This window comes from Phalaenopsis equestris, unplaced genomic scaffold, assembly GCF_001263595.1.
Source record: "Phalaenopsis equestris unplaced genomic scaffold, ASM126359v1 Scaffold000024, whole genome shotgun sequence".
Lineage (NCBI taxonomy): Eukaryota > Viridiplantae > Streptophyta > Magnoliopsida > Asparagales > Orchidaceae > Phalaenopsis > Phalaenopsis equestris.
Genome location: NW_018164466.1, coordinates 520,784 through 542,515, shown reverse-complemented (window position 1 = coordinate 542,515; position 21,732 = coordinate 520,784). Strand labels below are relative to the sequence as shown.

Genomic DNA, 21,732 nt, shown 5'->3' with positions numbered 1-21,732 from the left:
ATTAAAATTTTTGGAACAAAGCATATAAAAAACATATTGATGTGTGTCAGAAGGAACATTGCGATGATATAATGATTTTTTAACATCTTAGTGTTGAATGAAGATATGACACAAACTTAGATAATAAAAGAGAGGTCAGACATAAGAAGACACCTTGATTTTTATGTGAAAAACCCTTAAAAAGGGAAGAAACCATAAAGCCTAGCCTAGTTGAAATAATTCACTATGAATGACAACCATACAAGTTCACTTCTTGTTCTGAATTAAGGAATATGGAGCTACATAGTTGATTATTGTACAACAGAGTTCATCAATAATAGTCATAGTTTGATTGTAGTGAAATCAGTTCTTAGCGATAACTTGTTGTAAGGGCAGTCACCAATTACTATGGAGGCAATAGTTCCTCATGAATGTTGTAGATAGTGGTTTTAGCTCCAGCTTGTTATAGAGGCAGTGATTGGTCATGTGGGCCGCAAATGATTGCTTTAGAAGTGTCGATTAGACATAGAGGCTATAGTAGGAAGATGCACGTGTTGTGAGCCACATAGGGCGTAATGGTGAGCTGCGGTGACGATGGTATGCTGCATGGGCTGTGAGCCACATAGGTTGTATGGTGAGATGTGCTGATGTCGAAAAGCCACAGAGTTCAGATTTGGGAGATATGCAAGCTATAAATCATGCAGCCAGCAGTTAGTCGCGGGGGTCATTGTGGTGAGCTTTGATGACATCCATAGGCTACAGGGGTCAAGATCAGGAGTTACACGAGTTGTAGACCACATAGATAATAATTGATCACGTATATCGTAACAGTGAGTTGTGATGATAACCATTTACTATAGGGGCCATAATTCAGACCTGCACAAGCTATGGACCACATAAGTTGTAGTTGGACGCGTTGATTATAGCGATAAACTGCGATGATGTCTGTATCCTGTAGATGTCAGAGTCGGGGAGCCACACAAGTTGCAAACTATGCAAGTCATAGTTGGCTACATAAGCCGTAGTAGTGAGTTATCAAGACGTTCGTATGCTGCAGTGACATAGTCGGGAGCTACACAAGTTGTTGACTACGGAGGTCAAAGTTAGTCATATAAACCATAACAATTAAATGCGATGACATCCATAGTCCGCAGAAGCCGGAGTCTAGAGCTACACAAATTGGGCTTTAGGAGTCCAGAGAAAGTCACTATCTTCGGGGTGCATTGTTACACTATTTTAGAGATGCATCATTGTATTGTATGTGGTGTGCGTTGTTACACCGTCACAAGGATATGTCGTTTCACCGTATTTGAGGTGTATTGTTATAATACCTCTGGGAGGCGTTATTATATCGTATGTGGGATGTAATGTTTTGTAGGATGTCTCATTAACTTGTAATGTACACCGTGTTTACATAATGCATCTCGTGATTCTATAAAGGGTTTCATTGCAATGAGTCAAGGGAAGTCGACGAGTGGTGGTAGCCGGTTAGAAGTATTCCTCGTATATGCGGTGCAGAAGCAATGCTTGACTTCAGTTCCCCCTCCAAGAATTAGGCTTCTTCTAACTCAATTTGTCTCTCATTCTCAAAAGCGGGGTAGGGGTCTATTTATGGGGTTTGAGACATACATATTTGCTAATAAGAAATGAATTCAGACAACTCCGTCAGATGACCAAGAGAGTTTGCTTCAATATAGCAATATTCAATGAATATTTGAGTGCATTCAAAATGTCACAATTGAGAGATCTTGTACTTATTAGTTTCATCTCGCCGAGATGCTTGATTCGACTATAAGCTTGTCAGATTTGAAATCCACCTAACATTTCAATTATGTAATGAAAGCATCCAAAAGTGATTTAATGACTTGATTTGAGCTTGATTTGACTCTGATTGAATTGATTTTGGTACCATTGGACCCGTCTGTAGAACCGGTCAATTTGACTATAAGTTTTCTAAAGACTTCTAAATGATTTTTAATCGAAGTTTAAATGATTGACTCTGATTGAATTGATTTTGGTACCATTGGACTCGTCTTGTAGAGCCGGTCAATTTGACTAAAAGTTTTAAAAAAACTTTTAAATGATTTTTAATCGAAGTTTAAATGTTTCTTGCTAAAAAATTATCCCGAAATTCGTGTCAGATGATGGAAATTTGTTGATGGCCTATCTCATACATATTAATAAATTGTCCTGTAATTAATTGGAAAAAAATTACTCTTTGTATTTAAATTTTAATTAAAATTATTTTTAATATCAAACATTTTATCCATTTAAAATTGAGCACTTACATACGGGCAAAACTTTTGCACAGACATGTTATCTTTAAAATTTTGTTTTTTTTACATTTATATCCTACCCAAATTTCAATTTTAAAATATCAAATGCATATTTTCATATTGATAAGACAACACATGCAAAAGTTAAAATCTAGAGTTAGACATGATTATATGAGAGCTAATTCTCTCTTTTAAATTTATATTAAATATTTGCCTATTTGGATAAGTTTTGCCGTATTTTTTTTTGTTTGGATTAATAACAATAATAATAATTAAATAATCTGACAGATTGATATGCTTAGATAACTTTCTCAATCAATTATAATATTTTGTTACACATTCTCGTGACTTTGTGTTCAATACTTAAATATACACGAATCGTATGGTAGGTGTAGCCGTAGGTTATTAAAAAAGTAGTTGTGAAGATATTAAATAGTAATTTGATGCTCAAAAAGTTGTTGTAGTTATTACAAATTATTTCATTTCTTAAAGTTAAATTGTAACTAGAAAGTTGCCACCGCACTTAACAAAGAGTGGAGGGGAAACACTGATTTTAGATGCAATTTTTTAAGAAAACTGTGAAAACGTAGTTTACCAAACAAACAAAATAACAGTGCGGTGCTGCGCCGCCACTGCACCTTCGTCTTAATCAGATCCTAAATGTCCAAACTTTCTCAATCAATTATAATATTTTGTTACACATTCACGTGACATTGTGTTCAATACTTAAATATACACCAATCGTATGATACGTATTTAAAGTTTTGGTGTAGCCGTAGGTTATTAAATAAGTAGTTGTGAAGATATTAAATAATAATTTGATGCTCAAAAAGTTGTTGTAGTTATTATAAATTATTTCTTTTCTTAAAGTTAAATTGTAACTAGAAAGCTGACACCAGACTTAGCAAGGAGTGGTGAGAAAATACTGATTTTAGATGTAATTTTTTAAAAAAGCTGTGAAAACATAGTTTACCAAACAAACAAAACAACAGTGCGGTGCTTCGCCGCCACCTTCGTCTTAATCAGATCCTAAATGTCCAAGACTTTAAATTTAGCATCAATATTTTGATATCAAATCAGAGCAATAATTTTTTAAGAATTTTATTACAAGTATCAACCAAATAAATAAAAATAATATTTTAATTATCTAAAATATAGATATAATATTTTAACTACTATCTTTATAATAATCATAATATTAAATTTTTTTTTATGACAAAAATATTTATTTACGAGATAACTACATACATAACACTTAAAATACTACTATTATCTAATATTTTTGATATACATTAGTATAAATTATACTAATCATTTTGGGTTTGGGTGGTGGTTACGTAAAAACGGCGAAAAGTTTAGGCGAGCCGGGCATAAAAGAGCTAGTAGAAGTGAGAAGAAGTGGATCGTATACGGCACAGCTTTGAAAAAACTGCGGGAGAAGGTGAGGAGCCGAGAGGAAGAAATCAGTGGAGCTGATCTTCCAATTTTGTATCGTTCGATGGGCTCGCTCACACAGAGGGAGGAGCTAGAGATCTCGACGGCGGCCGACGAGGGGTGTTCGTCGGAGGCGATCATCTACATCAACGGCATCCGCCGTGTTCTTCCGGATGGTCTGGCTCACCTCACTCTACTCCAATATCTCAGAGGTAGGCGACGCGAAGCATTCAAATCAAGCTTCATTACCCGTTTCTTTGAATGGGTTCCTGTTAGGTTCTTGTCTGTTAGTTTATCGTAAAGCTTTGATTTTATTTGTTTTTGTTAAGTTATTAAGGAATTTCGGCTTTCATTTGCGTGACAGAGACGATTTTTGTTTGTGAAGTTATCATGTGCAGTTTATGTCACATTATATAAGAATTTGTATTCATTTGAAGTAAATTAGATCCCTAAACTCAAAAAAAAAATGTTTGGAGGAGGAAATCCTGAGAGAACAATGTTAAACAATCCAATTATATAAAAATCTGCTTCAGAAGATACAATTTACCAGATTACAATATGGACAAATAAGTCTTAATCCAATTACATTTGCTAAGCTAAACAGTAGTGATAATGACTTTGAGATGTACTTAACTTATCCATTCTTTGCATAACTCCCAAAGAACTACAAAATGTCCGGAGGAATACTCATCACTGTGAGGTATAAGAGTGTAGAAATCCGTAATAATGATTTAAACTGTATAATTTCTGAATGAAGCTGCTAATTAATTCCATTAGTTACATTTTGCAACTATATTGACATTTTTGTTTTGGTAAATAAAATAGTCACGGGACTTGCTTGAGAATTATGACTTTGTTGATTTTCTTTCACTGTATTTGCTGTTGTTTAAACCAATTCTCTCATCGTCCCCTAATATATGTTAGAGGTGGATTTAATGTTTATCTTGAATCATTAATCTGATTTTTCTCAACTTTTTGGCATGCTATGCAGAAATAAATCTGACTGGGACAAAGCTTGGGTGTGGAGAAGGTGGTTGTGGAGCCTGTACAGTAATGGTTTCTGATTATGATCGGTCTGCAAAGAAATCAGTGTGAGTTTCTAATTATTTGAAAAGAATGAGTGGGAACTCTAGTCTAAGGAAGAAATGCTGTAATAATCTCCGTCTAAAGAAGTCATAGATGGTGATTTTAGTTCTTTCAATTATGAAATGTCCCTTGTATGTTGTTTGGCTGAATTTTGCTAATGCAACCTTGTTTACTTACATTGATCAGGAGTAGTAGAAACTAAAAATTGTAATTTGCCTTAGTTTGAAGAACATTTCGATGCTATATCACAAGTAATATAGTTATGAAGTTCTTAACATAAACCACAGTAGGCAATGCTTTGCATGCCTGCATTTTAGTTTCCTCATGCTTTTAGTTTACTTTGTGAAGAATTGATATTTCCATGGAAAAGTTATACCCTAACTTTTATCTAGATAAATTGGATGGTAGTGATAATATAGTGGTTGTAATATCTTTCAAACCATGTAAAATATGCAGGCATTATGCAGTTAATGCATGCCTGGCTCCATTATATTCCGTTGAAGGAATGCACGTGATAACTGTAGAGGGCCTTGGATCTTGTCAGAGTGGGTTGCACCCTGTCCAGGTACCATGCTTGGTTCTTGGATACGTTCCCTTATTTTTTAATGAAAAATTTAAATTATTAGGCGTTAAAGAAATATTTTTTTGTGCTCATTTTGCTTCATCAATTATTTAATTTCGTAAACTAACAAAAGTGCACAAGAGATGAGCGTACTTTTATGATAGGAAATCATGTGGATGTATGGGAAGATTTAAGGTAAATTAGGGCCGTACTGCTTATCAATTAAATATTGGTGATAAGCTTCCATCTTTATTTTTTTTCCCTATAATGTGAAGGTTCACACTGCCGCTTGTGTGGATTTGAATAAAGTCTTCAATTGGCAGTTTAAAGATGAATAAATTAAGAAGCAAATTGCTTTTTCTTTTTCTATTCATTTTTTGCTTTTTTAATGCTGTATTGAGTACTCTTACTTAAGGGTCAAGAATTAGAATGGACTAAAACATTAGTTTGCAGCTTTTGATTCATTCGGAACATTCTTTGCAACTTGTTTTTGATATAGAGACTTGATATTGTGCTCATTACTGTCTAATGTGTGCAAATAAACCTCTTTAAGAGCTTTCTCTTAACAACCCATGATTGTGACTTGAAATGAGCTGATTTAATAAAAATGAGTGCATTGACAAAAAATAAGAAAGTAAAAGCTTATAAAGTTGGTCAGGGGGAGAAGATAAATGGAACGTGTTGAGAAATTATTTGACTTGTTTATTTCAAATCTGCACGTGGATATAACTTAGAAGATTTTTATGATAATTGACATTTTTATATTATTTGATGTATGATATATATGACTTCCATATGCTCTTTCATTTAATAATTAATGCCAATAGCTATGATCTAATTTACTTAACTCAACATATTGATAAAAAATCATTTCATCATTTTAATTCAATCAACATCTCATACATCAAATTCTAGTGGAGCATATTTAAACATTCTTTTTGTGTTTTAATTGTTTACCATTCCAAACTATCATATGATATTTACTAGAGTGGATATCATATTTCAATATCTGATTTTATTATTGTAATATATGATCATAATTGAGGGTATTTATTTCATTAAGTTATTCCAAATTTATTCCTTATTTTTAATTATATATCAACAATTATATCCAAGGTTAAAAGATCAATCAGTTTTAAAGTACACAAAAATAAACTATGTGGGGTCCTTTTACAATACTGATTTTTAAAGTAACTGAGTTGATCACTATATATATTTTTTTTCATTCTCAATGTGGCACAATAAACTTCATTCTGTATGCTGATAGCATTTTTCTCAAAGGAATGTTGTTTTTGAGATTGATTAAATAAATCAGTATTTTCAAATGACATTTGTTATTGAAAATTTGGGACATTCAAAATTTTTTTTTGGCATTGAGTTTGCTCATAAAAAAACGCGTTTCACTCTTTTTCTAAACAAAAAAAAAAAAAATGCTACAGAGTTGATTGAGAAAATTGGGCTTCTTGGATACAACCCTATCGACCCTCTCATGGATACTTTATTTGACATATAATGATGATGAAAGCTTCGAAGATACTTCTAGCTATGAACGCCTAGTTGGTATGCATTCGTCTATTACCCAACATGATGTATTCTTTGTTGATGGTATAATTAATTAGCATATGCAAAATCCAAAGAAGAAGTATTAGGATGTTATTTTAAAAATTTGAAGATATATAAAGAAATATCCAAAAAAGGGTCTTGTCCATTAGGAGCATAATCATTTAATGATTAAAGCTCCTCTTGACGCAACTATATTGTATCCATCGACGATCAAAAGTCTACTTTAAGATACTTGTTTTTCTATGAGAAAATTTTGTCTCATAGAGATGATGCGAGCTGTTTTGTCACTAACTTCAATGCTAAAGCTTCATGTGGGGCTATGACCTCTGCTTGTGAGATAATGTGGATTCGAAACTCTTATAAAAAACAACCCAAGATCTTTAAATTTAACAGCTGGGTAAAAGTCAATATTGCTTGCACTATTGTTTTTTATAAAAGAACTAAGCATATCGAAGTTGATTGTTATTCCATCAAATATACTTATTTTTTTATTTTTTGATGGAAAATTGTTTTTCCTTTGTGTTATGATTTTCTATGAAAGTTATGTAATTTGAAGAATATTTATAAATGTCTTTGAATTTCATTTTTGCATACAGTAATTGAAATGCATTTTAGGTGAGCATCCTTTGAAAAACTCAATTTAGCTCTATAAAACCCTTCCATCCCCTTCTCTTCATTTGTAACTTCTTCACTTAGCTCTAGATATTCACAGCTTTGGATTTGTTATTGTTTTCAATTAATTCACCACCACCCTTGACATCATTAAATTTATCATATCCACCATTCTTGTCTTCTCCACTATCTCTGCCTTGGTTAATTTCTCGCCCATCAGTGTTTTTTTTTCATCTACCATTCCCACTAATGTGCATCGCTTTCTGTAACTTTGCCATTATCAATGACTATATTGTCGTTATCAACTAAGATTTCATCGCCTGCTATGACACTATTGTTGACCCCATCATCTTTTTGCATCCGTCTTTGCTTCTTATCATCCTCCACTACTCTTCTTCATTTCATCCACACAATGTTGTCTCTTCAACTGTATCATTGTTTTCTTTCTTTTTCTTACCCTGCCATAGGCATGTTTATTTGATTGGGTTATTATTTGTTGATTTTTTCATTTAGTTTTGAAAATAAAATTTTGAAGCAAAAAATTGTTGAAAGTTCTTAAAAATTAAAATAATTATTCAATGGAAATATTGTCAGAACTCAATGATGGTATAATTTGTGATTACTTTGTTCTTAGTCGACAAATCATTAATAAATCTGTTGAAAATTTGCTAATATGTTCTTTCCTATTTGAAATATTTTTGAGGAAGTCCTCATCATAGATTGCTTCCTAACATATCTTTTTTTGTCACTTTTGTCAAAGTTTTTGTGAATATACTGAATTATGAATAGACTCGATGCCTTTTCCTTTTGCTTTCATTCCATTAAATAATAATCTTACAATATATTTTAGGTACAGAATATTCTGTATAATCTATTTTATGTAACTTAATAATGCAAATTCCTAATCTAAATATTCAGCTAACAGAGAAATAAATCAGAGTAAAGAAATTAGAAATAATTTAAATAAGAAAGCTCCTAATTATAGAAAACTCCTAATTTAGCTGCATGATTTCTGTCCTTCCTGATTGACATCCCCTCAAATTGATTTTAATTAATTAGGAAGCATCAATTTGTCAACAAAAAATTGATAACACTGCTGGGACAAAAAATTCTCAAGCCGTGAGTGACGAGCCGAGAATGTCGAAGCCTCAAAGACAACTCCTGAATCATAACTTGATTTGAGCAAAGAAAAACAAGTAATCATTTATGGTTGTCTTCCAGAAATTCGAATCATAGCTACGATAAGGATTCACGTCCAATTACACGATCCAGATGCTACCGATCACAGCCTACAAGTAGGATCCACATCTTGTTATACGATCCAAATACTACCGATCATAGCCTACAAATAGGATTCGCGTCTTGTTACATAATTCAAGTGCTGTGATTCTTCCTGCAACGATGAGGACGATTTGTTCCCTGATTTTCACGCCAAAAATGCTGAAGCCGAGATACCGAATTCGTGAGTGCCGAAACCGAAGATACCGAATTCGTGAGTGCCGAAGCCGTGAGTGCCGAAGTCTTGACAAGGCTTAACTTAATTTTATGCATCACTTTTAAACGCCAACATTCAGAGCCATAGAGCATTACAGGTACTCACCACCATCTTATAATATTTTTCTTTCGGTTTAAGCGGAACTTTTCTATCACACAATTGGCTCGAAGCATTTCTTCACTTCAACCAACCAACTTGAATTCTACTAATCTATAACACCATCTATATCACAATCACTTTGAATAATAGACCCGATATATCTGAGGCGTTTACATCTTTTAATAATTCGATCACCCATAGTTGCAAGTCTATCGCTAGAGCTATTACTACTAAAATTATATTCCATGTATTCAGTTTTAGTTCTAGTCAAACGAGAGTCTTTAGACTCCAATGTAGACCTCCATAATTCAAGTTTTTTCTGAGCTTTTTTCTAGTCTTATCCACGAGAAAGTTATCGTCAACGAAAAACATACACCAAGTTACGTCTTCCTATAAATGTTCAGTAAGAGGATCCTTAACTAAAACAAAAAGATATGGGCTTAAAGCCGATTCCTGATGTAATTCAACTGAAATAGGAAAATATTTGGTCAATCCTTATTCTGTTCGAACATAAGTAATAACTCTAGTATGTATATCTTTAATGACTTGAATATAAGTCATATCAACACCTTTCTTCTCTAGAATTCTCTAAATGATATCTCTTGAAACCTTATCATGAGTTTTTTCTAAATCAATAAAAATTATATATAGATCCTCCTTATTCTATCTGAACTTCTCCATTAGATTTCCCAATAAATGTATAACTTCCATAGTACACCTGATCCGACATAAATTCAATTTGATTATGAGAAATCTTTGTAATTCGTCTTAACCTATGTTCAATTACCCTCTCCCATAATTTTAAAGTATAACACATCAACTTAATTCCTCTATTATTTGAACACTCTTGTGCATCCCCGTTATTATTAAAAATGAGGAACAACATATTCTTTCTCCACTACTCAGACATCTTTTTAGTATGTAATATAATATTAAAGAGTTTAGTAAGCCAATAAACTCCCAAATTTCTTATATATTTCCATACTTTAATTGGGATATCATTAAGTCCTATAGACTTTCCACCCTTAGTTTTTTTTAAGGCCTCATTTTCTTTTTTACTAATGCAATGGTAAAAATGAAATATTTTATTATTATTAGCGATATTAAAATCACTAAGGTCGATTGTATTTTCAGAATCACTAAGGTCGATTCACTAAGGTCGATTGTATTTTCAGAAACATCATTAAAAAGTTTATCAAAATAACTCACCTACCAATGTTGAATATCGTTTTCTAAGAAAACCACATTTTGATTTTCATCTTTAATACACTTTACTTGAATTAAATTTTTACTTTTCTTTTCTCTTTGTTCGACTCATTTATACATATATTTTTCACCCTCTTTAGTATTGCATCTATTATAAATATCACTAAAAACATAATTTTTAGTGTCACAGATTGTTCTTCTTTGACTTCCTACGTTCCATTTTATATTTTTCATAGTCTCTAAGATTTTACATTTAAACCAATTTTATAACATAATTTTTTATATTTTATCTTTTCTTGCATATTATTATTCCACCATTAACTATTTTTATTTATAGAAATTTTTTCTGTTGATTCTTCAAGTACATCTTTTGTCACTTGTTTAATAGTCTTTGTTACTCTATTCCACATAAAATTTGTTTTCATGAACATCTCAAATCTTGAAATCTTTAAGTTTACTCATAAAAATAATTTTGTTTTGTTTCTTTTAGGAGCCCCCATCTAATTCTACGATAATGATAAAATAATTTTGTTTTGTTTCTTTTAGGAGCCCCCATCTAATTCTACGATAATGATTCTTATTATTATTTATTTTACAACCCTTCATCTTAAAATATAAATCTAATAATTGATGTTGATCACTTAAATCCTCACTTGGAATGACCTTACAATCTTTACATTCTCGACGATCTCTTCGCATAAGAAAACAATCAATTTGTGTTTTATTAGATCTATTCTTATAAATAATAATGTGTTCATCTCTTTTCTTGAATAAAATATTAACCATAATAAAATCATACGCTAAAATAAAATCTAATATGACTCACCCTCTTTATTAATCACTCTAAAACCGTAGTCACCATGAATATTTCTAAAATCTTCTACCACTCTACCGGCATGTCCATTTAAATCTCCTATAATAAAAATTCTTTCTTCAAAATGTATAATTTGTATTAAGTCTTCTAGGTCATTCTAAAATTTTTCCTTAGAACTTATATCTAAACCTACTTGAGGAGTAAAATCATTTATAATATTAAAAATCTTAGTATCAATAATCATCTTATATGGTCTATAATTCTATCTCAAATTCTATTAATTTTTACAACATTATCTTTCAAACTCTTATCTATAATTGCACACACACTATTTCTAGCGCGACTTTTACTTGAATATTAAAGTTTAAAATCTAAGTTATCACTAAGTTATCAATCTCCTTATCAATCTCCTTAGGCTTTTCTCCAACCCATTTAGTTTCTTGAATACATTTGATATTTATTTTTCTATGAATCATAATATCAACTAATTTCATTAATTTACCTGTGAAAGTATTTATAGTCCAAGTTCCTATCCTAATATTAGTTTCATGGACTGACTTATTTATTCACATCCGTCTGTAATCTGAGAACCCTTGCTTATTTGACGCCAATGTAGCGGCACTTGCACACTTTTTACTATATCTAGGCCATACAACGTGTTGTTTCCAGGGGACACCCTAGTATTTACACGTATTTACACAATGATCAAAAGGATTCATGTCATGATTTTTCGCAAATTTTATGTTGGCTGTCGACTACTTAGCGCAACCCTCTACTTTTCACACATGGGAGTTGTGACCTAGCAATGACAGTGTTGTGGGTGTAGAATTTATTAGGGTGTTGAGAGGTTTGTTGAAGTCTAATACTTTGCTGGATGCCCTGTTTATGAGATGATTGAATGTGAGAATTGCATCCCCCAGATGTGTTTGACACATTGTTAGTGAATAGAATTGAACAAGTCACTTCAAGGAGTTATCTGTTCTTTCTCTCAGTCACACTATTTTGTTGGAGCGTTTGAATTCACTAGTTTACATGATTGATGTCATTTTTGAATAGATAAGGGCCGCGAGTAGAGTTATTATAATTTTCTTTTATATTATCAATTTTTGAGGATTAGATTTTGTTCTGAGATTAGGTGAGGATCATCCCCACTTAGTGGGATAAAGAATTGTTGTTGTATTAGGTGAGGATCATGTTGTGGAATGTTTCAAATATGATGGTAATTTAAGATTTTTCCTTCATAAGAAGATCCTAGTGGTTCTGGTGTAATCATCAATAAAAGTGACAAACCACATCTCCCTATTTGCATTTTTTATTTTTGAGGGCCCCCAAATATCACTATAAACCATGAAGAAGGGATGTGTTAGTTTGTATTTCAGGTTTAAATACATTTTTTGAGCATGTTTAACAAATTGACAAGTTTCACATTGATAAAAGCTAGGTTTGTTATTGATAAACAAATGAGGATACAATTTTTAAATATAATGTAGAAGTTAGGATGCCTAAGGCGAAGATACTATACCATGACTTGAACTCATGAGAAACAAACTCAAATACAATACTTGACTCAAATGATTGCGAATAATCGGACATCCCTTTTAAAATGGGAGTCCTAGTGAGCAGATATAGTCCATGATACATTTCAGCATTGTCAATCACTTTATTCCTGGTTTATAACATGAAATTCATATAATCAGGTTTGAATTTAATAACACAATTCATGTGACAAGTAATTTTACTGATATTCAGTAAATTGTAGTCAAGTTTAGGAACATAAAATATAGATTGATGAATATGGTTATTTGTGAGTGTCACACTTTCTCTTTCTTCCACAGGTGAAAGGGAGCCATGTGCGGTTCTAATTACAACATGGTGCTTGTAAGAATGGAATGATTGGGAATCGATGATATCACCTATCATTTGATCGAATGCTCCAGAGTCCACTATCCGAGACGAATTCTTTCTGTTGGTTGCAGCAAGAGCAGATGAAAAACTACCTTGATGTGCTAGAAGGTTGGTAGAAAACTCAAAATATTATCCCAGAAGTCTTTGGAAAGTTTCAAGTTGTTCCTTATTGAATGGACTATGTTCACGTGACTTGTCTCATTTGATGTTGTCTCTTTGATTTTTCTTATCACCTCTGACATTGTTGGGCTTCCAATCTATTGAATTTCCATAAAATTTTAACACGCCCCCTTCGGATGACCAAACCTCTTGCAATGTTCACACCGCATTCTGATCTTCTTTGATTTGTTGTCTTGAGATGATTTGTGAGTGTATAAAGTTGAGTTTTCAACATTTAATGTTGTGGAAATACCCACCATCATGAGTTGTTTTCTGCTCTCCCCCCTTTGTACTTCAACAAAATCTTCAGGAATTGAGGGAAAGGTTTTGTTTCCATGATTTTGCCTCCGACTTCATGTAGTTTCTTGTTGAGCCCTAGAAGAAACTTTAAGATTCTCTTCTGCTCAACAAGGGTTTTGTAAAGCACAGTCTTGTGAGCATCTCCATGTGTATGTTTTATACATATCTAGTTGGAGCCAATATTTATAGAGAGTGTTGAAGTATTGAGTAACATTCTACTTGCCCTGTCGGAAATCATGTAATTTTCAATGTTAAACAACTCAAAGGTGTTATTAACATTTGAATAGATTTCCCTTGCGACACCCTAAATTTCTTTTGCTATTTTGTACAGGAGGAAATTTTCTTTAATTTCTGTGATCATGGAGTTGACAAGCCATGACATGATTATATGATATTCAATTTTCCATACCTGATGTTTAGGATCAATAATTTCTAGCGCAAAATTTTCCTCGATGGTATCATCTTTTTCTTTACCTCAGATATACATAAATATCGATCGAGTCTACCGGAGAAAATTTTTGCCTTGCAGTTTGTGATTGGTGATGCATGAAGAGATTTTAATTGTTGTAGAACCCAACATCCTATGTTCAAATTTAGAAGTAAATTTTGAAGTGGAAATAGTATCCTTCATGTCTTCTTTGTTTGCCATGGTGAGGCGCGACATGTTCTTTGATTTCTGCTAGAAAGAGGAAGTGGAATCACGACTGTATAAATTAAATGGGACGGAGTTCTGCCAAAATCACTTGGCGAATGGTATCCATCACGTAGAAGCATGTCAGAACCGTTTGAGACGATGATTTCCACACGACAAGAAGATTGTTGTAGGGTTTTGGGTTCCGGCTACAAGGGCGAGGGGATCCGATGGTTTGAATTGTAGTAGGAGGATGCTTGATAAAATTTGGCGGCCTTGATGACAGGAGGAAGACACTTGTAAGGAGAAGTGTGGGTAGAGGAAGGAGAGAGTTAGGGTTTCATACCTGGTTCTGCTATCACGTGAAATTTGGGAGGAAAAAAAAATCTCTTATTTCTCATTAGCGAATAACTATGTATAAGTAGCTAAGATTAATGCTCTTAGAATTTGAGAGAAATTCAAATCATCATGATAAAGTGGAAAGAACTAAAACACAGTAAGGGATGATCAAGTGAGAATACTTCCTCCTCTCACATGTAACAACGGACTCATTATTTCCTGTGCTGTGTGCATATCATATATACACACATATATGTATGAATATTCAAAACTAATATAAAAATTTAAAATTATCTTTGTTGATTTACATTTATTTTTTATTATGGTTATGTTGTTTTTCATTTTTTTTTAAAACATTAAACACATGATTATAGAAATAAAACATATTTTGTTTCGAGAAGCAATCCCAAATGGGCCCTAAGACTTTGGCTAACTCTTTTTTTTTCCCCATCATTTCGAAAGTGTGAAATTCTTTCTATTATTTAAGTTTTTGTGCGGCTCTGTGTGAATAAAATAGGCTTTTGCTTCAAGCTATGTTCATTCTCTGCTAATCTTCAAAGTTCACATATTACTTCAACTACAGGAGTCTTTGGCCCAATCCCACGGTTCTCAGTGTGGATTTTGTACCCCTGGATTTGTGATGTCTATGTATGCGTTGCTGAGGTCAAACCAAGCATCTCCTACTGAAGAGCAGATTGAAGAATGCCTCTCTGGCAATTTATGTCGTTGTACTGGCTATAGACCCATAATTGACGCGTTCCGTGTTTTCGCTAAGACTGACAACTCTGCATACACTAATTCATATCTAACAAATGGAGAATTCATTTGCCCATCATCCGGAAAACCGTGCTCATGTGGAGAAAATAAAGTTCAAAATTGTGAAGGTTCGGCTGGTCATGCCTGTGGAGAACACAGACCCGTCCAATATAGTGAAATTGATGGAAATATATACAAAGATAAGGAACTTATTTTTCCACCTGAGTTGGTTATGAGAAATAATCTTCCATTGAAATTGCATGGTTTTGGGGGAATTACATGGTATCGTCCTCTAAAACTCAAACATCTGTTGGATCTCAAATCACTTTACCCAGCTGCAAAACTCGTTGTGGGTAATACGGAGGTCGGAATTGAAATTAATTTTAAAAGTGCACAATATCCAATCCTTATTTCCGTCATGCATGTACCTGAGCTTAATGTTTTGAGCATTAAAGAGAATGGCCTTGAGATAGGTTCTTCTGTAAGGTTGAGCAGACTTCAAGAATTTCTCAAAGAAGTGATAGAAAAAAGAGAAATTCATGAAACAGCCTCTTGCAGGGCTATTAGTGAACAGCTAAAATGGTTTGCTGGAAAGCAGGTGAAAAATGTTGCTTCTGTTGGTGGAAATATCTGCACTGCTAGTCCAATTTCAGATTTAAATCCACTTTGGATGGCTTCTAGAGCAGATTTCAATATTGTTGACTCCAAAGGGAACATCAGAACTGTTCATGCTAAAGATTTTTTTCTCGGTTACCGCAAAGTTGATATTGCTCAAGGTGAAATATTACATTCAATTTTCTTACCATGGAACATGCATTTTGAGTTTGTGAAAGAATTTAAGCAATCTCACCGGAGAGAAGATGATATTGCACTCGTAAATGCTGGAATGCGAGTCCACCTTAAAGAATTAGGGTCAAACTGGCTAGTTTCTGATGCTTCCATTGTATATGGTGGAGTTGCTCCAGTTTCTCTCTCTGCGACAAAAACTGAAAATTTTCTACAGGGAAAGATATGGGATAAAAACTTATTACAGGAGGCTTTAAAAGTATTGAAAGACAATGTTCCTCTTACAGGAGATGCACCTGGTGGGATGGTTGAATTCCGAAAATCACTAATATTGAGTTTCTTTTTCAAATTTTTCTTGTGGGTTACTCAGCAGATGAATACAAATGGATTGTTGAAGGAATCCATGGATGAAACTCACTTGTCAGCCATAAAACCTTACTCCAGGCCTTGTTCTACTGCGAGTCAGAACTATGAAATAACAGCACATGGAACTGCTGTTGGTTTACCGGCAGTTCATCTATCCGCTAAACTACAGGTTTAATTATGAATTAGATAAAGCTTTTAGTTCATTCCGTTTATGAATATGGTCATTCTTATCTTTTTTTTTTACTACTAAGACATTAATGCCAAAGTTCTTTTTCTTCTTTACATTTCATTGGGGTGATGATGCAGATTACTTTATTTTGCTTGAATAAATCCTTTTATTTGCTTTAAAATTGGTAAAAACATTGTAATGCATGGCTGCTAAATATGCAGTATATTGTGCCATTGGAATTTGATTGCTCATGTCTTATCGGAGCTTTATTTGGTACTTTTAAAGCAAAACTATAGATGCTTGACACATAATATATTTCACTTTGGCATTTATTAGTTTTACTTACCGATCAATATTATTCAAAGTACCCTTAGGAGTGAAGCGAAACAATATGTTGTTACTGTGCTTCGCTTGCATGTGAAGCATAAACTCGCCAAAAGCGTGTCCATCATACTGCTTCACTGTGCTGAGATGTAGTGCTGCTCCATCAGCTATAGCTTAAAACAAAATTCTGGCTTATATTTCATGGTTTAGCTCACAACTGTTATGATAATTAGGCCTGAATGGTTGCTTCTCATCGTTATTTCTTATCGTCATTAAATATTTGCTAATTGGTTTTACGATATAAAGAAGAAACAAATTGCCTCAATGATAATGACCATTGAAGGTCTTGCTGCTAGCGTAGTATCATCTGCTCTATTACCATGCATAGATAGAAGGAGATCCATTTACTTGCAGACAATTTGCTGAGGAGAATCCATCCACTGGAGAGAAGAGGAGAATAATATAGAATGAATAAAAGAAGATCTCCCCTCTAATGTAGAAGCAAAACTAGAGTTATATTGGAAACAATTAATGTATCATCTGTCTTCTATTGGAGGTATCCTTTGTGAAAGTCATGAGGAGTCGATGGGCCAATATTGATCATCAAACAAACTCTTGGTGATTGAGATCCGGTGTCTAGAAATTTAGATGATCGGATAGTGATCCAATGAACTGTAAGGTTAGGATGAATTTTAAATTTGTTTTGGATAAGTTAATTTGATTTTTAAATTCAAAAGAGGAGTATTTAATGGAGTTTGTTCCTATCTATTCTCACATTAGTTTATAACTTTAAATTAATTTCTATATTTTGTAAATAAATGAGCATTATTCTTGCAGTAGACGTTTATGAAAAAATTCTTCCAATCCTTTGCTAACTATTCTCTCCAATTGCCATCTGTCCTACTTGAGGTTTTGAAAGTTTATATGTTATATGCTTCAACAATTAGCCTTCTGCTTCCAAATTTTCAATGTTGGTAGACTCTCTTCTCTTCCACCACTTACAGTCATCAAAATTTCTTCCTAAAGCACCAGCCGAATCCACTCCATACGTGACGTGCCTACAAAATGCAGAAATAATAGTTTAGAATTGTTCTTCAGCAATTTTGGGAGTGGGGGACAATAAGAAAACTTGCTGTATTTGAAGGAACAATAGAAGAGAAAATTTAGTTTCTTCATGTAATGTCTACTGATCCTATGTCCTAATCATGAAACATTGTATCACTTCTAGAAGAAAAAATGCTTAGACTTAGTAGATTATTGAATATACAATTTTTCATTTTAGTGGACATGGACGTAATACGATCACATGTAATGGTTGAGATTTACGCGATTCATAGATGTGAAAGATTTAGATACATTTGTAGTTTATAAAAGAATGAAATTATAACTTTTGTACTTTGAGTATTTTCGAGATCCTCAACGGTAAATTTTACATAACACCCTGTTCAACTATATTGCACAGAAAATGTAGTAAATTAGTTAAGTGTGTCAAGTATTGTAATGCTAGGATGGATAAAATATAAAGGTTCAAGTGGAAGCATATTATAAATTGGATTAGTTCCTATTGAACACAAGGTCATTGAAAGCATATTAGATCATAATTGGACTAGTAGCTGGAATTGAGAGTGTAAGCCATAAAAGGGAGCTTGTATATACCTCAGGTATGCATATTTTCCAAAAAAGTTTGACATGAACTAGAGTAAGCAACACAAGAAGTGCTCAAAAGGAAAAAAAAAATGTTAAATTAGGATGTAAAAGGCAAATATATAAACAATTTGTTCAATCGTGGATAAATACAAACTATTTTTATGTGCATGCCCACAACTCTATAATAACTGTACTGTGACTAGAATATCATTTTGTAGATAAACCTTAATTTTCTACATCTGAAATGTTCGTTTGAAATGCCAAAGAAGCCTTGAACATTTTCAATAAGAAAGGTCTGAAAAAGAATATTAGAATCCAACTGCAAAAAGAAATGGTACATCTAAATTTTATATTAATTTAATGCTTTCACCACAAACTTGTGTTGTTGGGCTTACAGGCATATGTTGATGTTATTTTATTGAAGTTTAGATGCGTATCTGAAAAAGTTGTAGATATTTGAACTTGCTTTGGTTAAACACTAATTTGTCTTGGTTAATTCTTATATCTGTAGTTGGATCAAATTGATGAAAATGCCCAATCAAAGTTAGGTAGTTTCATACTTCATGATAAAAAAAGAAAATGATAAAATGCATTTTTCTTGCCTGATGCCCTATTAAAGTAGGGCTTATAAAATTCTTCATCTTCATTATTCTCTTGAAGAAGGAAGCTAGGTTTTGATGCCTTTATTGAATTTATATGGAGAGGGATGGTTTTTGGAGATTCGTATAGAAGGAAATGAATAACTAATTGTAACATATCTTAAAAGAAACAAAAACTGGTTGAAGAATGTGCGAACATGGGCAGTTCAACTTCAGCATGACTAGAATCTTTATGAATGAAAGAAATCTTGATTTTTTTTTTCTTTGCCTTTTGCCAGTTTTACACAGGCAACTACTCTTTTTAATATCGAATTGGGTATGTTACTTGTGTCCCTTACTTATTTGTATTTGTATGTTCCAATTTTGCTTGTGTCAAAATTATAAGGAGCGCATAAGGTTTGTATTTTTGCAGATGGAGTGCGAGGAATATAAGATATTAAGTAGAGCTTAAATGTCTTTGGAGGAGACGTTTTATATAAAATGGGGGCATTTTATTTATTGCATTTTTTTCTATTTTCAGGTTCACATTTAATGAAGGCATTTCATGAATTTAATTATTTTAATTTAGTAATAATTAATAAATGTATTATAAATTAATTATTTTAATTGATTAATAATTAATAAATTAAGTCCTAGATTTTTAACTATTTTAATTTATTAATAATTAATAAATATATTATAATTTAATCTATAATATTTATTATTTTTATAAATAATAATTCATAAATATATTATAAGTTATAATTTTAATTATTCTAATTGATTAATAATTTGTTTGTATATTATATTTAACTTGTTTTATTAAATTTTAACTAAGTATTAATTAGTTTAATTAACAATTAAATAAAAATTAATTAATCAATGTATGAATTTGTTTAATTTATCACATTAGATATATCATCCTATTAAATTATATCCTATACATCTTATTATAATACTATAACTCAAAGGAAGATGGATTTTATTAGCTCAAATTCGTTTAATAAATAAGTTTAAATTTAAATATTAACAAACTATATGTGTTAAAAATATGGATAAATGCTCAAAAACATTACACATACAAATTATTATTCTCATTTATGTCACGGTGTAATGACGTCTGATCTAGATGTATATCAAAATGGTGGTCAGACTAGTCAATATTGCGACTATTGTTCTTGAAATTTTATTTTAGCATCATCTTCTTCAGTTGCTTTATTTGCAGTTTGATGCAACATTTAGTAGTTTTCTTCATTTATGGGAATTGATGGTGTATAAATCTAAGATGTACCCAAAGCTCGGCCTATATCAATTATTTGAGGCACAAATATAGGTGCAGACACGTCCATGTTCTGAAAATCTAAATCCAAGTCCCCGCCTGCATAAGTTGTCCACTGTTAGTCATATGATGTACTCTCATATGCAAACAATCATATATAGTTTGACTCTAGTAAATTTTGATTGAGTAATATATGTTGATAATTTTGGATATGATTGATCATGCGGCTCATCTAAGAAAGATCTACATGTTCTAGCAAATGAAGATCTCATTGGAGTTGACTTTTGATCATATGGCTCAAAAATTGTCTTCACACTCTCTTCATCATAATTATGATGTTTCGAGAGTAATTGTAATTGTAACAAATGATTCCATTGGAAAACAAATCAAAATTTATATTTGAAAATTATACTAGTTGGGTTTTAATTCATGATTAAATATTAAAATATACCAACAATGCAAAAAAATTCATAAATTATCAAATTTAAATTTTACATTTTAAAGTCGTCTATTTAAAACCTATCTAATAAACCCGCAAAATCATTGGCAATTAAGTTTGTGTGTGATAATAACATATGTGAAACATAAATCATTAACGGATTTGATATATGAAGGAAATAAGATAAATTTATGACTATAAGAACTTTCAGGTGAGGAGGAGGGTACAAAAACCTCTTACATCCCAAACTTCTTAAGCAATGTAGGCCCTTTTGACAAAGCTCTTTATGATTTCAAATACACTATATTTTATACACATATAAACAAGATTATTCTAATTTGTCATATCGTGTTTATAAATAAAATATAACTAAATAATTCATATATTAAATCTCTTAAAATAAACTAAGTGCAATTAAGTTTGTGTGTCGCAACAACACATGTAAAACATATTTTATAAATTAACTTGATATTTGCAAGAAAGAAAAGTGAATTCGTAGCTATAAGAACTTTCAGGTGAGGAGGACCTCTTATATTCTATGCTCCGCTTAGACAATTTAGGCATTTTTGATAAAAATTTTTATAACTTCAAATACACTATAATTTATAAACATAAGTGAATTTTAATTTGTCATATCATATTTATGAATAAAATGTAACTAAATAATTCATATATTAAATCCATTAAAATAAACTAAATGCAATTAAGTTTGTAGCAACAATATATGTGAAACATAATTTGTTAACTAACTTGGTATATGTAAAAAACAAAAAAAATAAATTGAATTCATAGTTATAAGAACTTTGAGGTGAGGAGGGGGGTACGAAGACCTCTTACTTCTCGAATCCTTTTTAGGTAGTTTAGACTTTTATGATAGTTTTTTATAGCTTCAAATACACTATATTTCATACACATATTTTAAAGTTTA

General features: G+C 32.1%; 1 protein-coding gene across 1 annotated transcript in view; it reads left to right on the top strand.

Moving 5' to 3' along the window:
• The first annotated feature begins 3,597 nt into the window (after positions 1–3,597).
• Positions 3,598–21,732, top strand: part of LOC110018507 (xanthine dehydrogenase-like) — a 56,336-nt gene continuing 38,201 nt past the window's right edge. Inside the window, exons 1-4 of the mRNA XM_020715843.1 lie at positions 3,598–3,901; positions 4,681–4,780; positions 5,232–5,340; positions 15,044–16,537. Coding sequence (XP_020571502.1) covers positions 3,754–3,901; positions 4,681–4,780; positions 5,232–5,340; positions 15,044–16,537 — 1,851 coding nt within the window. The 5' untranslated portion in view covers positions 3,598–3,753. The remainder of the gene's footprint in view (positions 3,902–4,680; positions 4,781–5,231; positions 5,341–15,043; positions 16,538–21,732) is intronic.